Below are 15,237 nucleotides of genomic sequence, written 5' to 3' on the forward strand. Positions count from 1 at the left end.
TCAAAAGGATTGCAGCGAATTATTTGAGCCTTATTGATGGAACCGAATGCAAGCTGAAATTAGCGCCCGGATCGGATTTAAACCTGGATCTAACCTGGAGTTAATCGCACCCTCCTGATGTTCCACAAGCCACATTTCCAAAATATGGGATGTAGGCAATGTGCCTATTGTACATACAATTGTTAGACTAATGCTATTGCTAAACTGTTTCATTTTTGGAGCCCCACAATTGTGAAATAAATACAATTGTTTTTCAGATGTAATGGACAAGAATAAACAAATGGCTCCTTTTGAACTCTCCCTCCCCCCAAAGCTTTGGTCACCTCCGTTTTTGTATTACACCTCTGTTACACACAAATTAAATGTTCTCCACTAAAGGGTGTCGAAGCGCAAAGTGAAAGGAGTGCCACAACCTGAAAAGAATGCCACCGTCGAGAACGCACCACCTTCCAAGAAGCAAAGAAGGTCAGTACAGTTTTCAGTGTCTGGCTCTCTCCTGTCCTCCTCAGTGTCTGGCTCTCTCCTGCCCTCAGCCACCGTTATCTGGGATCATCACCAGAACGTGTGGCTTGGTTTCTAAACCGACATACTCTTGGATGTTGTCATGGCAGAAAAGGGGAATATTATTTGCTCCCCCTGGTGAAGATCCCAGTGGGTGTATTATATCAGAGTGGAGGACAATCCTCTTTACATTTGCTTCTGTCCAACGCCTGAGACTATAGGATGTGCATGTTTGCTGTTGTCATGGCAGACTTGGACCCTCTTGAGCCAGACACAGTACAGCGTCCTTGGGTTTTTGAGAAGCGCTATATAAATTAAAGTTATTATTATTATTATTATTATTGACTGTGTTACTCTTTACAGCATTAAACCATCCATTGTAAAAACAGCTGTCCGTCTGTCCAGGTAAATCTGCAGTGTCTTATCTTTCACGGTGGTGGCAAACGTTCTTTTCAAGGGATTGTTTTTTTATCAATAATGCACTGACTTGGAATGGCCATCAGAACTTTTGAAATGGACACATGGTCTTATCACTGTGTTCTCTCATACCGGTACAATTTTGTGGCACCTTTTCTTTTTTTAGGAGTATGCAATCAGCTTTGAATAGAGATGCTTCTAATCAAGTTATTTATTTTTTTGCGGGGGTAGAATACAGTAACCTGACCCTTGTTGTGCTTGTTTTCCCAGGAGCGCCTCCTCGTCTCAGCTGGTCAGACGCAGGAGTGGCGGCCGCAGGAGTGGCGCCCGTACCAGCGGGCGTCTGGAGGCAGTCAAGGCCCGGGCAGCAGCAGCTAACAACACCAAGTGAGTCGTGCAGAGAGGCGGCCATGGACTGGTTTGATTTCTTTTTAGAAATGTTGTACATAATGCGTTATGAGTCACAAACCAGAGAGAACATAGAAATGGAGACGGGAGGTAGCATTATGACAGCTAGCCAAAGAGTTGAGTGATTTTTCTAATGAATAGTAAACTCTGTTAAAACCCTGACGTGGACTGAAACGGTCCACTTATTTACCGCTGGTTAGAATGTGAAATATAAAAATGTAATTTAAACAATATTGGGGCCATGTTTGGGCTGGCCTGTGCAGCAAACCTCAACGGCCTTTAAAAAGTTTCTATAATGACTTATGTCTACCCCAGGCAAAAGAGCTCTGAGCAACAGGAGTTGGAGCGCATGAGCCTTCACAAGGAAGTAGCGGACCAGAGAAGGAGGACCGAGGCCAGCTACAAGGCTGCTATGGCAGGCAGTGAGTAGCCCTGACATCTCCCCCGTGCCCCCCCCCATCAACCCCTGGGATTGGGTGGATGTAGGCAGCGTGGTGGTACAGTTTTTTTTTCTTGACTACTAATGCATTGCTTATGCCTATCCAATCCCTGAGATCACCTCAAATGTCTAGGGTTTCAATTCAGATTTGGGTATTAAAGTTGAGTGTTGCAACGGTCTTGTCTGTTTTGTAAAGAGATATTCCAACTTGTGTCATCAGGCCAGCTCCCTAAGAAGTTGGTTCTCTCCACCACGGTCCCAAAGGAGTTCCACTTCAGTACGGACGGCCGAGTGAAGGCAGGCCCTGCTGTTGACGTCCACAAGCCCATGGACAAACACACCGCTGTGATGACGCCAATGCAAGTTGATAGACATACCAATTATTATTATTTATTGTTTTATATCTCACACTTTCAAAATATCTATCGATCGATCACACTTTCAAAATATCAAATTATCTATCTATCGGTCAAACTATCTCGTAAAAAGTGGGAACTAATATTTCCTAAAAGACACTTGAGGAACTATCGTTCGGGATGTAGTTTCCCCCTGTGAGACATTTTTGACGCACGCATTACCTAAACCAGCCTGTAAGTCTGCTCGTGACCAGAATTACTCAACAGGATTGCAGCGAATTATTTGAGCCTTATTGATGGAACCGAATGCAAGCTGAAATTAGCGCCCGGATCGGATTTAAACCTGGATCTAACCTGGAGTTAATCGCACCCTCCTGATGTTCCACAAGCCACATTTCCAGAATATGGGATGTAGGCAATGTGCCTATTGTACATACAATTGTTAGACTAATGCTATTGCTAAACTGTTTCATTTTTGGAGCCCCACAATTGTGAAATAAATACAATTGTTTTTCAGATGTAATGGACAAGAATAAACAAATGGCTCCTTTTGAACTCTCCCTCCCCCCAAAGCTTTGGTCACCTCAGTTTTTGTATTACACCTCTGTTACACACAAATTAAATGTTCTCCACTAAAGGGTGTCGAAGCGCAAAATGAAAGGAGTGCCACAACCTGAAAAGAATGCCACCGTCGAGAACGCACCACCTTCCAAGAAGCAAAGAAGGTCAGTACAGTTTTCAGTGTCTGGCTCTCTCCTGTCCTCCTCAGTGTCTGGCTCTCTCCTGCCCTCAGCCACCGTTATCTGGGATCATCACCAGAACGTGTGGCTTGGTTTCTAAACCGACATACTCTTGGATGTTGTCATGGCAGAAAAGGGGAATATTATTTGCTCCCCCTGGTGAAGATCCCAGTGGGTGTATTATATCAGAGTGGAGGACAATCCTCTTTACATTTGCTTCTGTCCAACGCCTGAGACTATAGGATGTGCATGTTTGCTGTTGTCATGGCAGACTTGGACCCTCTTGAGCCAGACACAGTACAGCGTCCTTGGGTTTTTGAGAAGCGCTATATAAATTAAAGTTATTATTATTATTATTATTATTGACTGTGTTACTCTTTACAGCATTAAACCATCCATTGTAAAAACAGCTGTCCGTCTGTCCAGGTAAATCTGCAGTGTCTTATCTTTCACGGTGGTGGCAAACGTTCTTTTCAAGGGATTGTTTTTTTATCAATAATGCACTGACTTGGAATGGCCATCAGAACTTTTGAAATGGACACATGGTCTTATCACTGTATTCTCTCATACCGGTACAATTTTGTGGCACCTTTTCTTTTTTTAGGAGTATGCAATCAGCTTTGAATAGAGATGCTTCTAATCAAGTTATTATTTTTTTTGCGGGGGTAGAATACAGTAACCTGACCCTTGTTGTGCTTGTTTTCCCAGGAGCGCCTCCTCGTCTCAGCTGGTCAGACGCAGGAGTGGCGGCCGCAGGAGTGGCGCCCGTACCAGCGGGCGTCTGGAGGCAGTCAAGGCCCGGGCAGCAGCAGCAGCAGCTAACAACACCAAGTGAGTCGTGCAGAGAGGCGGCCATGGACTGGTTTGATTTCTTTTTAGAAATGTTGTACATAATGCGTTATGAGTCACAAACCAGAGAGAACATAGAAATGGAGACGGGAGGTAGCATTATGACAGCTAGCCAAAGAGTTGAGTGATTTTTCTAATGAATAGTAAACTCTGTTAAAACCCTGACGTGGACTGAAACGGTCCACTTATTTACCGCTGGTTAGAATGTGAAATATAAAAATGTAATTTAAACAATATTGGGGCCATGTTTGGGCTGGCCTGTGCAGCAAACCTCAACGGCCTTTAAAAAGTTTCTATAATGACTTATGTCTACCCCAGGCAAAAGAGCTCTGAGCAACAGGAGTTGGAGCGCATGAGCCTTCACAAGGAAGTAGCGGACCAGAGAAGGAGGAACGAGGCCAGCTACAAGGCTGCTATGGCAGGCAGTGAGTAGCCCTGACATCTCCCCCGTGCCCCCCCCCATCAACCCCTGGGATTGGGTGGATGTAGGCAGCGTGGTGGTACAGGTTTTTTTTCTTGACTACTAATGCATTGCTTATGCCTATCCAATCCCTGAGATCACCTCAAATGTCTAGGGTTTCAATTCAGATTTGGGTATTAAAGTTGAGTGTTGCAACTGTCTTGTCTGTTTTGTAAAGAGATATTCCAACTTGTGTCATCAGGCCAGCTCCCTAAGAAGTTGGTTCTCTCCACCACGGTCCCAAAGGAGTTCCACTTCAGTACGGACGGCCGAGTGAAGGCAGGCCCTGCTGTTGACGTCCACAAGCCCATGGACTTCAACGCCCAGCTCCGCAAACACCCCATCTCTCCGGTAGAACCTCAACCTCCATATTTTAGACACCTGCCACAACTGCTCTTGGGCTATGCCCATACTAGCCCTAAATCAGAATCAGAATTGCTTTTATTACATCAATATACGGATACAAGGAGTGAAGTTCTTGGGTACAGGTTCAAATAGGCATTGGCATTGCAGTTGAAACACAAAATTGCAATGATTCAAATCATGACTTCATGTCGCGGTGTATTGGAAACACCGTTCTCAATCAAATGAAGGCTGTTGGATTGCCATCGGTCCTGTCTCTCGCTGCTTTTTCATTCTTAAAAAAGTTAACTGGTCGCTTATTACTGCAGCGTGGCCGGTGGAGATCCACATTTTGGACTATACTAGTTTATTGCCATCCTCTTGGGTAATTGTTGTCCCCCCCTATCTGAATTGATCTACTTTTCTCTCTCAGATGAAGGTGTCAAAGGGCACCACCGTGCCAAAGCCTTTCAACCTGTCGACTGGTGGCAAGCGGAGGGCGGACGAGGCTGCCTACGTCCCCTACGCCCAGCAGATCGAGCAGTTCCACAGACGCACCCCAGACCGCTATCACCTGCGCAGCCAGCAGAGTCAGGATAAGGGTACGTGTTCTGATTTTGCTTCTTCAATCATCAATTCTGTGTCCCCGATCATGGCTGGGGATTCCTAGGCAACACAGATCTTTTGACACTCCAACTGAAATACGGTACCTCACCTTCCCCTCTATCCAGGCCCGTCTCCGGTGAAATTGGAGCAGCTGAGGAACACCATCCCTCACACGCCTCAGCTGATGACCCGGCAGAGGGCCCGGTCCACCCTGGTGAAGAGCAGCGCTGAGCTGGAGGATGAGGAGCTGCAGAAGCAGCAACAGTACGTGTAGTTTAGTCCAACGCTTCATCTGGTCTGCCTCCCAGTTTTCTCACGTTTCTGTCTTTCGATCTTGGTTGTCGTCGTTTTATTAGCCCTGTCGGGGGAAAACGGGTGCATAGTTGTTATGCACTTCAGGTCAGTGAATGTAGATTTGAACACAGATGTGTTCAGATGTCTAGTTGTGAACCAGCCATGGAGAAAGGGTAAACAATTAACACCCACCAAATGGAGCACAAGATCACAACATAACATCCAGGGGAAAATATTTATACTTAAAGCCTACAGGAGGTTTGTTCTGTGCAGGCAATCATTTTCAATGTGTCAGAAGTCGTGCTAATGTATTCATTGTGACCTTTGCCTTTTTAATATTGGTTAAAAGAAAAATCGGCCAGAATTCTCATTCACCAGACACCTTGGCTGGTAGACCAAAATGTCAATGTTACAGATTGTGACAGTCCTGATTTGGCAGTCCTTGGGGTGCTCTAACCTGTGTGGTTCTCCCCAGGTTCAAGTTCAAAGCCCTCGAGTTGAATAGGAAGATCTTGGAGGCGGCGCTGAACCCCAAGAAGCCGGCGGTGAAGGAGCCCACCCAGCCTGAGGGCTTCTACCTGCAGATGGAGAAGAGAGCTCAGGCGCGGCAGGCCAACAAGAAGCCTGAGGAGCCCGAGGAGCAGTTCACCTTCCACTCCCGCCCGGTGCCCCTCCGCATCCTGGATGAGGTGGTGGTGAGTGCTGCTAGCCAGGCCTGACGTTGGCACATGACCCACGATCGAATGCCTTCAAAAAGTCAGTTGTTGTAGATCGACATGCTTTAAATAGAGCTGACTCCTCACTGTCAGGTCATTTGTCTGGCTGACGTGGTTCTGCAACCGTACGCCACTCTGAAGATGGTCCATAACGCTGGGATGCTTACGTTAATGGTCTCTTCCCCACACTTGTTGACAGGGTGTCCCAGAGAAGAAGCTGGCGAATCCCACAGTCCCAGAATCCCCTGCCTTTGCCCTGAAGAAGAGGGTACGGATCGAGAGAAAGGTGGAGGAGGTGAGGGCAGACAAAGTGATGTTTCACTTCCAAACTAGTTTCTCTGGCGTTTTCAGACCTCAACAGTGGTCTCGTGTGGACCTCCACGGCCCACACCTTCTGGGTTGAGCTGTTTCAAAATGGGCATGCTCTAATTTCTTGTTTTTTTCGGACTGACCTTTTTTAGGGATGAGTCCCTACAGATTTGATTTGACGTTGTGAGTGAATCTGACCCCAAACTCTGGTTGCAGGTGAAGGTGTTCACCCCAATGAAAGCCCACGCTGCTCCCCTCTATGGCGTGCCATTCCAGCCCAGGCTCCAGGAGAAGAACCAGGTGGAGGTATGCCCCTTCTCCTTCGATGAGCGGGAGAGGGAGAGGAAGGTGTTGAAAGACAAGAGAATGGATGACCTGCGAAATGAAGAGGTACGTCGTCCGCCCAACACATCACCTGAACCAGTTGTAAACCCTAACCCTGAATAAAGTGAGGGGAAATGTTTGAAACTGATGACTGGGCTCAAGACAGTGCTGACTTGGACAAAGGTTCCCACTGGGACCATATACTGAAATGTATGCGCTCACTGCTTTGTGTAGCTAAATGGCATATTACACCAATGGCCTGCCAATAGTGTACTGCACCTTCGGTGCTCATGCTAAGCCTTGACAAATAATGAAGGTTGGTAGAATACAGAAGTAGCAATAGAACTACAGGATGAATAGTGAACAGTATCAGAATATGCCTTCCCTACCTACCAGGCAAGTATTGCACCAGAGATTACTAAATGACAGCAATGGTCCTTGCCTGTTCCCAACCCCATGTGTACACACACACACACACCAGACTCCTCCTGGAAACATAGAGCCACACCTGCCTCAAGCCTGGTACACAAAGATTTTCTAAATCTAAAACACGTTTAATCTTTATAGAATATTTAACAATCGTCGGCCCTGATAATTTTCTGAGCAGATTGTCGGGAGAAATGGACTCTTAACACACCTTACACCACAGGATAATCTTGTAGGATAATCTTTAGAGCCATCCGATAATCGGCCGTTTGCTGTCCTTGGTTGGAAGGGGGGAAATGGGACCAAAATGCAGGCATGATAATCGCTCACCTTTCGTCGAAATTAGCCATTTTGAATCCAAAATAGGTGACTTCCCTGAATCATATAGTTCCGATGAGTTTTTTTTTTTTTGGGGGGGGGGGGGGGGGGAGCGGCCCATTAGTCTGGAGCGCACGTTGAACGTTCGAACGATAACATTTTGATGGGCCGTTGATGGCCCTACCAGGGCTACAGAAAAGCGAAGCAACGTAGCGAACAGGTGCGCAGGCGTGAAGGGCTGAAACTGTAATGTGCGCGTGAAACTCCTTGGTGAAGAAATTGGTGACAGAACGTCAGCCGCTGTTTTTGTATGCTGAGAGAAAGCAAGGACTGAAGTCGCAAATACTGAGATAAGAATGTAACATTAACAAAATACAAATTGCTAGCTAACGATAGATGGCTAACTTTGGTACTAACATTTGGTACTAACATTACTAAGTACAGATACAGTACAGATAACTACTAACGTTAGCGTTGTCAGCCTATTTTGCAAGCTGTTAGCCCCTTTCACACATAGTTCCCTGTAAATTAAATGGAATCGCAACCCTGGTCCGCCAGTGATTTTCGCCGTTTAATGAGCTAAATGCCCGAAAAATAGGATGATGAATACATATAAAACTGAGGTATGATATATGGCAGTCTCAGGCGCCTGTCACGTCTCCAGTAGCTACATTAGAACTTTGCATCATTTGATACATATAAGGATCTTGTAACTTCGCAAACAATGGCAAAATGTAAATAGTTTACTCTATGTTCAACTGGAAAAGGTAGTGACAGATGATTTTCGTGTTTTAAAAATGCCTTTCCACCAAAGAACCGTGGAGCCGCGCCGTGTGAGCAGGCTGAGGGTCATACAATATTTGTATATTAAAGGCAACGCTGCGGCAGTTGAACAGAGTAAAGTATTTCAATTCTGCCATTGTTTGCGAAGTTACAAGATCCTTACATCCCGTCAAGATCCTTGATGATATAAATATGATGATAAATACATATAAAACGGCACATATATGGCAGTCTCACGCGCCTGTCACGTCTCCAGTACATTAGAACTTCGCATCCTTTGATGCATATGGCGGGATGTAAGGATCTGTAACTTCGCCGCGGCAGTTGAACATAGAGTAAACTATTTCAATTTTGCCATTGTTTGCGAAGTTACAAGATCCTTACATCCCGCCATATGTATCAAAGGATGCGAAGTTCTAATGTACTGGAGACGTGACAGGCGCGTGAGACTGCCATATATATCATACCTCCGTTTTATATGTATTTTTCGATATATAACGGAAGTATGATATATGGTATATATGTGTTGAGCTTGGGTGCACATGGATCGCGTGTATATATATACACCGTATTTTCCGGACTATAAGTCGCATCAGTCAAAAAATGCGACATTAAGAGGAAAAAACATATATAAGTCGCACTGGACTAAGTCGCATTTATTTAGAAATATATTTCACAAAATCCAAGACCAAGAACAGACATTTAATCTGGAAAGGCAAGTTTATTCAACTACACAATAGCATAAAGAACATACCTGGGAGGCTGAATAGGCTAAATGAACATAATGTAACCTCCAGTAATTCCAGGTTCCCCTCAACAAAGAGGCACTGAGAGCGTCTTATAAAAAAGTTCAAGTTTATTACACAGTTGTAATAAAAGGCTGTTCTCAGTTAGCAGATCAGGTGCTGTGTGCTACGTGCTAGGTTATTAGCTCCAAGGAAACAGTGACATGGCTAATGAGATAGATAGCCCCCGAACACACTGAACAAACAATGCGCCGTGTTGTGGCTGCTACTCGGCGTGCACACCGAATTTCGGACTTCTAAAACTGGTGCTCCACTTCCTCCTTTTCACCCCCGGCCTCCTGTTAACCGTAATGAGATGAGATGAGATGAGATAACGTTTATTGCCATTTATGCATACACATTAAGCATACACATATAGGAATTTGATTTGGCGTTACAGTAAGAGCATTTCTAAATGCAATGCAAACAAAACAACACAGGACAGACAGCAGTGCAGACAGAACACAACAAACTGTAAAACCATAGCTGCCATGTGCGGCGCCATATATGTCCACAGAATACTGTAGAGAAGGGAGGGGGGGGGTGGTGGGGTGGCATGTGCGGGGGGAGGGGGGGGTAGGTATGGGTGGGGGGAGGGAGGATGTTCTGGGTCAGTCCGACCCGTCTTCGTAGAGCAGCAATCAGTGTCGCCATGGACAACGGCCTTGAGCACTGCCCCAGAAGGCGGCACAAAGTTCACCAGAGGGGGGGGGGGGGGGGGGGGGGTGGGTTGGCACGCTGCATGGAGGCTTCAGGGCATGGGGGAGCTTTTGAGCCATAATCAGGTGAATGGGTTCACTGTGAGGAAAAACAGCATTCCATAGAATCAAACCTCTCGAAAATTTGGGGTCTCCTGTCATTCGCCAATTCGGGGAGCAGCAAGATTGCCCACCTTGCGATCCAGATCCAGAACCCTATGGTTCAGATCCGTAAGCGCAGCGCCCTGCATTCCAGCCACTCTCCCCAGTTCTTTGATCAAGAGGGGCAGTTCGCGCAGATCTCTAATCACTGCTCCCATCTTTTTAATTTTCCGATAGATCATGGCAGCACTCAAACCGAGTCCAATGTGTCCAACTATCATAAATCCAAAAATGAAAACATCTTCCACGTCCTCAATCGACATGACTGCCAAGCAAACGAGACGCCAGTTGTCCCAGGCGTCTCTGATGTAACCTGCGGCAAAAGTTCCGTCTGGGCAGGCAGGTTCCCCCGAACCAGCTTTTCCTTGTGGAAAATCAATTGCATTCAGGGACCAGTAATCCCTTGACTAGGAGCGCACGGGTCACAATAACAAGCCAGCGAGTCCAACAAGCAAGTTACCAGTAAGCAAGTTCACCAAGCTACCGTTTGCTTAGCTTCAACAAGCTAATGTTTTAGATAACTTCTTCAGGGGTATAGGAGGAGCATATAGTTGTCACAAGCCCAGAGCGCCCTCTGTCGGCTGTAGACGGTAATGTTTACTCCTTGGTTCATGTCAGTCAGTATGAAATTATATATATTGATATATAAGTCGCAGGACCAGCCAAACTATGAAAAAAAGCGCGACTTTTTTTAAAAATACGGTATATATTCTTTTTTTTATTTATTTTTCGCGCCCCCCCTGCAGTACCCCCCACGCCCCACAGTTTGGGAAACACTGTACTAGCTTATATTAAAGCTGCACTGTTGTGCATTTCATGAGAAGTTGTCAGTCTAGTTTCTTATACAACATATGTGTATGTTTACATGTGAACATGTAAAGATACTTTATTTGCACTTAATTATACATTCATATTTTCGTTTTTGTACAGAAACAACTCACTAAAATTGACTTGCATAACTGATTTGGAGGAAAATATCCACCTCTACCCCCCCATTCGGTACCATGCCATATCGTGGCTTTTGCTGAAATGACGCCACTGGTCTCGTAGCCTATTGGAGTGTGTGTGAGAGAGGGAGAGCTTTTGTGAGCCCGCATGTATGATGTGTCTCTTTCTGGTACCCCAATAATCTTTTTTGGCTCTCAGTCTCCGACTGCCCTAGCAGGATCCGGGTCTCATATCCTTCTCACCTTTTTCACCCCGACCTGTTTTCATGCCTGAAAATGGGCCAGATTATCTTTGTGTGTACCAGGCTTTAGACAGTGTCATGATGTTCCTCTGGATCCTCCCAGGTGCCGACGTTCAAGGCCCAGCCCCTGCCAGACTTCTCTGAGGTGGTACTGCCTGAGAAGAAGGTGGCGGAGCCCACCAAGCCTGAGCCCTTCAGGCTGATGGCGGACGAGAGGGGGGCGGTCAAGAATGACCGCATGGAGCCCAAGGTAAGAAAGTAGATCTCCATTTAAATGAGTTTTCAACCTGAAGGTCTCTGCCTATTCAGTTTGGTTTAAACTTTTCATGTGGGAGACCGAATAGCGAAACCAGAACCAAATGCAGTGTAATATTATACTTATCAGTATAAGAGGACTTGAAACTGTACAGCAGCTATTTTATATTAGTCAAATAATGACTTGACCCAGAAGCTTCTCCCCTTCTGTATTAGTGCCCTGAGTATGCAAAATTGTGGCTCACCCCTCACATCCAGCTCACAGCTTGTTTGAATGACTCCCTTCTGGACAGCAGTACAGGGCCATCAGGTCAAAAACATCACGCCACTTGAACAGTTTCTTCCCCAAAGCCATAGCCCTCCTCAATAACTCCTGATCATTGCACTTTACATGTTTTTGCACTAAGTTGTACAATATATTTATTCACTCATATTAGTACTGTATAAATTGTCTTGAGTATTGTTGTGTTGTCGTATGTAAATACCATGTTCCTAGTGCACTGCACATGGTGAATAAAGTTGAATTGAATGAAACGCACTAATGCTGCTTCCCTCTAGATGAAGGAGGAGCAGAAGCGTCAGGCCGAGGCTGCTTCCTTTAAAGCCCGGCCCAACACGGTCACACACAAGGAGCCTTTCCTCCCCAGGAAGACGAGACGCTCGGCCCTTGGTAAGCATGAACACCCACCTCTGTGTCCACAGCCTGAGCTCCTCTGCTTTTCACACGGTGGCAGTGTTAGACAACCCTGGTCAGACATGCCTACATTCTCCCCACCCTTCAGCCATGGTTCCCTCCTTCACTTGCAGGGGCTCAACAGTCCCTCCAAACAAGGGCCTCTTCCTTCCAGAACCTTCTGGTTGAAATGCATAGTAGAACAGGGATCCTGTCCGCAGCTGTATAAATGTCTATCACAGCTGCCTCTTGGATCATAAGCCACCTCAAGCGCAGAATGTTTCAGTATGCAAGTGTGGAGCCAAAACATGCCAGAAAACTCCTGATGGACCAGGGTTGCCTACTTTACACAGGGATTTGTTTGGTTAACCCTGCTTCTCACACCTAACCGCACCTTTCATGTTTCATTTTCCCCTCACTGCTACCCCCCCACCTATCTTTGGAAACCCCTCCTCCGTTTGGCTCTTCAGAAGACATTAACAATTCCACAGTTCTAGAGGGCTTCCAGTTGTCCACGGAGAGGAGGGCCAAGGAGCGTCAGGAGTTTGAGCAATGGTTGTGTGAGAGGGAGGCGCTGAATGCTTGCATGGATGAGGCGAGGCGCAGGGAGACGGAGCAGCGGCAGAACGAGGAGACCGCACTGCTGCGCCAAGAACAGGTGATGTCACTGGGAAGAGATGGTGCTCCGACTTGTTTTCAGTTAGTTTGAGACTTACGTCAATGTCGTGATAATGACTTGGTTTGCTTTTGGGAAGGACCGATGCATAATGCAGGAATTATGGAAGCATTGCATTTGAGGGCAGACTATTCTCATTGATGCTGGCTGAATCTTTTTTAAAGTTAATTTAGGATGCACTTGAAATTGAACAGGTTCCGAGATCCCCATATTGCGTTTTGTTTGGACTATTTCTATTCGTAGGAAAGCACAGGATGTTTTGAAACCAGACTTTCAATCTCTCCCTACAGGTCCACAAGGCCCAGCCAGTCCGGCACTATAAGCCAGTGGTTCTGAGGAAGAGTGAGGTCTCGCTCACCATGCCCCTGACTCCCAACTTCTCAGACCGCTTCCGAATGTGATGGCTGGGAGATGGATGTTTAATTGTTTATATTTTTAACTACTTAATTTTGGGGGGTTATTTTCTTGGGTTTCTATCTAGTCTTGACTGCAGACTGTTTTATGCCCTGTACATTTGTCTACTTTTCATTTCACTTATTTAACTAAGTCATGTTTTGTTTTTAGAAAGTAGCGGCAACTTCATGTATGTTTTTACTGTATGAAAGTGTTTTATAAGCTGAATAAAAATAACTACAAAAATGATTTTGAGTTGCAGCCCTAGACTTTGTCGTACTGTTTCATACAAGATGTTAATGCTGCAATGTAGCAAGCAGTGGACATGCTTTCTGGCAGTTAAAATGAGATGACGTGTCCAGTGGTCTTGCACCGCGGTCTACAGTGCACACATGCCCATGTCGGCATGGTTTCGAATTCGGCCCATGCTCTGCTGACATGCCCTCTCGCCCATCTCCTTATTTCCTGTCTGTTTCCTGTCTGTCTTCACTGTATCTGTCCAATAAAATGAGAAATATATATATTTATACGAGTGGGACTGCCCCACTCAGAAAAATTACTTAAAAGAAAACGTGTTGACCTCTAATACATTTCAAATTCTCCAGACTGACATTCAGCACCTCAGCCAGTCATTGCATGTCTGACATCAAGTTGCTATGTGATGCGCCTCCCTGCATTTCCTTATTCCTTAGGAGTAGTGAGGTCTGGTAAGTGGCTGGAAGATCACCTTTTTCCTCCTTTTTGAAGCCTTTGTTTAGGCAGGGGGCTGAGATCAGTGTTCTTCAGCAGAGCCATACTTTATAGACCTCCAATTCATTAAATACATGTCAATTCACACAATTGAATGACTTAAACCAAAGGCAGATTTAACTAGTTAGTACAAAGTTGTCCCATGCCAGCAGTGACTACTAAATCAAGCTAATATCAAACATTGTTGTGTGCTCAAATAAAAGGTGACAAAAAAGCTTGGCAAATAAATTGAGCCTGGAGTGTGTTTTCAGTATCTTTTTTTCTGTGTCAAAGTTTGCATGTGAATCCTGCTCTTGACGTCTCTGTCTGCCCTGCCATGCATGCCTCAGTTATCTGCTACTATTCACCAGCACCCCCACCCACATGCCTATTTCTGGATCCGAAGCTGGAACTGTTAGAGATAAAGAAGTCAACCAACTAGCACACGGCAGCTTCTCTCTGGGTAGGACCAACCGGACCGTCTCATCCACACAACTCCGTTCACTCATGGACAGGACAACCTAATTGTACCTACTGGGCTTTCTGCAAGCTTTCCTTGATCTACCAGGTAGGTAAGTCTGAACATAATGGGAGAGGAGAGGACAGTTGACCTAGTAGTGTATTATGTTACTTGGGAGGATCTGTAACTATCTGACCAGTTGTGTCTGAGCTTGTCTTGTGGCCTATAGTGACTTTTCTTACATTTCTCTCATCTAGAGGCCAGAAACACTTTGTTGACTGCTTGTCAGCGCCGCCTCTTCCTCCTGTTTGAGAAGGCCTGTTGACTCCCGGTCGTCATTCGTTATGGGTTCAATGAAGTCTCCGCCAGCCACCTCTACTGTAGACCAGCCTGTACTAGAGGCCAAAGTAGATCACCTGGCTCGCACACTGGAGCAGATCTTCTCTCGAAGAAATGATTGTTGCCCCATCTGCTCCACCTGCAGTCTGCACTCCAACCAGCAGGGGGCCACAGAGAGACAACTGGCAAGCCAGTCCAGGCTTCTAGAGAAGTTGGAAAAGGAGGTTGCAAAGATGCAGAGGACCCTAGAGGGACTGTCCAAAGGTCCAGTACTAAGTAGCTTGCTCTGAAACAATCAGGGCCGCTTCCCAGATCCAGATAAGCCTACTTCCTGCCTGTCTGTCTAGGGGCTACTTAAAGGGGTAGTTTACCCACATACCATACCTGCGGTCGATTCTCTCCTCAATTCTTTCTCAAAAAGTGTTGGACAACATCGAAGGTTCCTGCCCTTTGACCTTCTCCTCCATAGAGTTTTGAGAAGGATGCAAGGGGTAAAGGAGAGACAGAGGCTGCGTTCGTAAATTCGCTCTGGAAATCTGATCAGCACTCATGGAATGCCTCTTGTCGAATCAAATTACTTGGTCCCTTTA

General features: G+C 45.9%; 1 protein-coding gene across 1 annotated transcript in view; it reads left to right on the top strand.

The window, feature by feature from the left end:
- The window catches only part of LOC308164003 (targeting protein for Xklp2-B-like), a gene marked incomplete at both ends in the record, with an annotated part of 28,698 nt that extends 15,571 nt beyond the window's left edge, over positions 1–13,127 (top strand). Inside the window, 16 exons of the mRNA XM_080538170.1 lie at positions 379–465; positions 1,189–1,305; positions 1,642–1,748; positions 1,986–2,124; positions 3,570–3,692; positions 4,029–4,135; positions 4,373–4,521; positions 4,946–5,114; positions 5,244–5,382; positions 5,888–6,107; positions 6,328–6,423; positions 6,654–6,827; positions 11,226–11,372; positions 11,936–12,047; positions 12,521–12,708; positions 13,017–13,127. Of these exons, the coding sequence (XP_080394296.1) occupies positions 379–465; positions 1,189–1,305; positions 1,642–1,748; positions 1,986–2,124; positions 3,570–3,692; positions 4,029–4,135; positions 4,373–4,521; positions 4,946–5,114; positions 5,244–5,382; positions 5,888–6,107; positions 6,328–6,423; positions 6,654–6,827; positions 11,226–11,372; positions 11,936–12,047; positions 12,521–12,708; positions 13,017–13,127 (2,185 nt within the window). The remainder of the gene's footprint in view (positions 1–378; positions 466–1,188; positions 1,306–1,641; positions 1,749–1,985; positions 2,125–3,569; positions 3,693–4,028; positions 4,136–4,372; positions 4,522–4,945; positions 5,115–5,243; positions 5,383–5,887; positions 6,108–6,327; positions 6,424–6,653; positions 6,828–11,225; positions 11,373–11,935; positions 12,048–12,520; positions 12,709–13,016) is intronic.
- Between the last annotated feature and the right edge of the window lie 2,110 nt (positions 13,128–15,237).

Source organism: Nansenia antarctica (assembly GCF_963989245.1).
Source record: "Nansenia antarctica genome assembly, chromosome: 8".
Classification (NCBI taxonomy): domain Eukaryota; kingdom Metazoa; phylum Chordata; class Actinopteri; order Argentiniformes; family Microstomatidae; genus Nansenia; species Nansenia antarctica.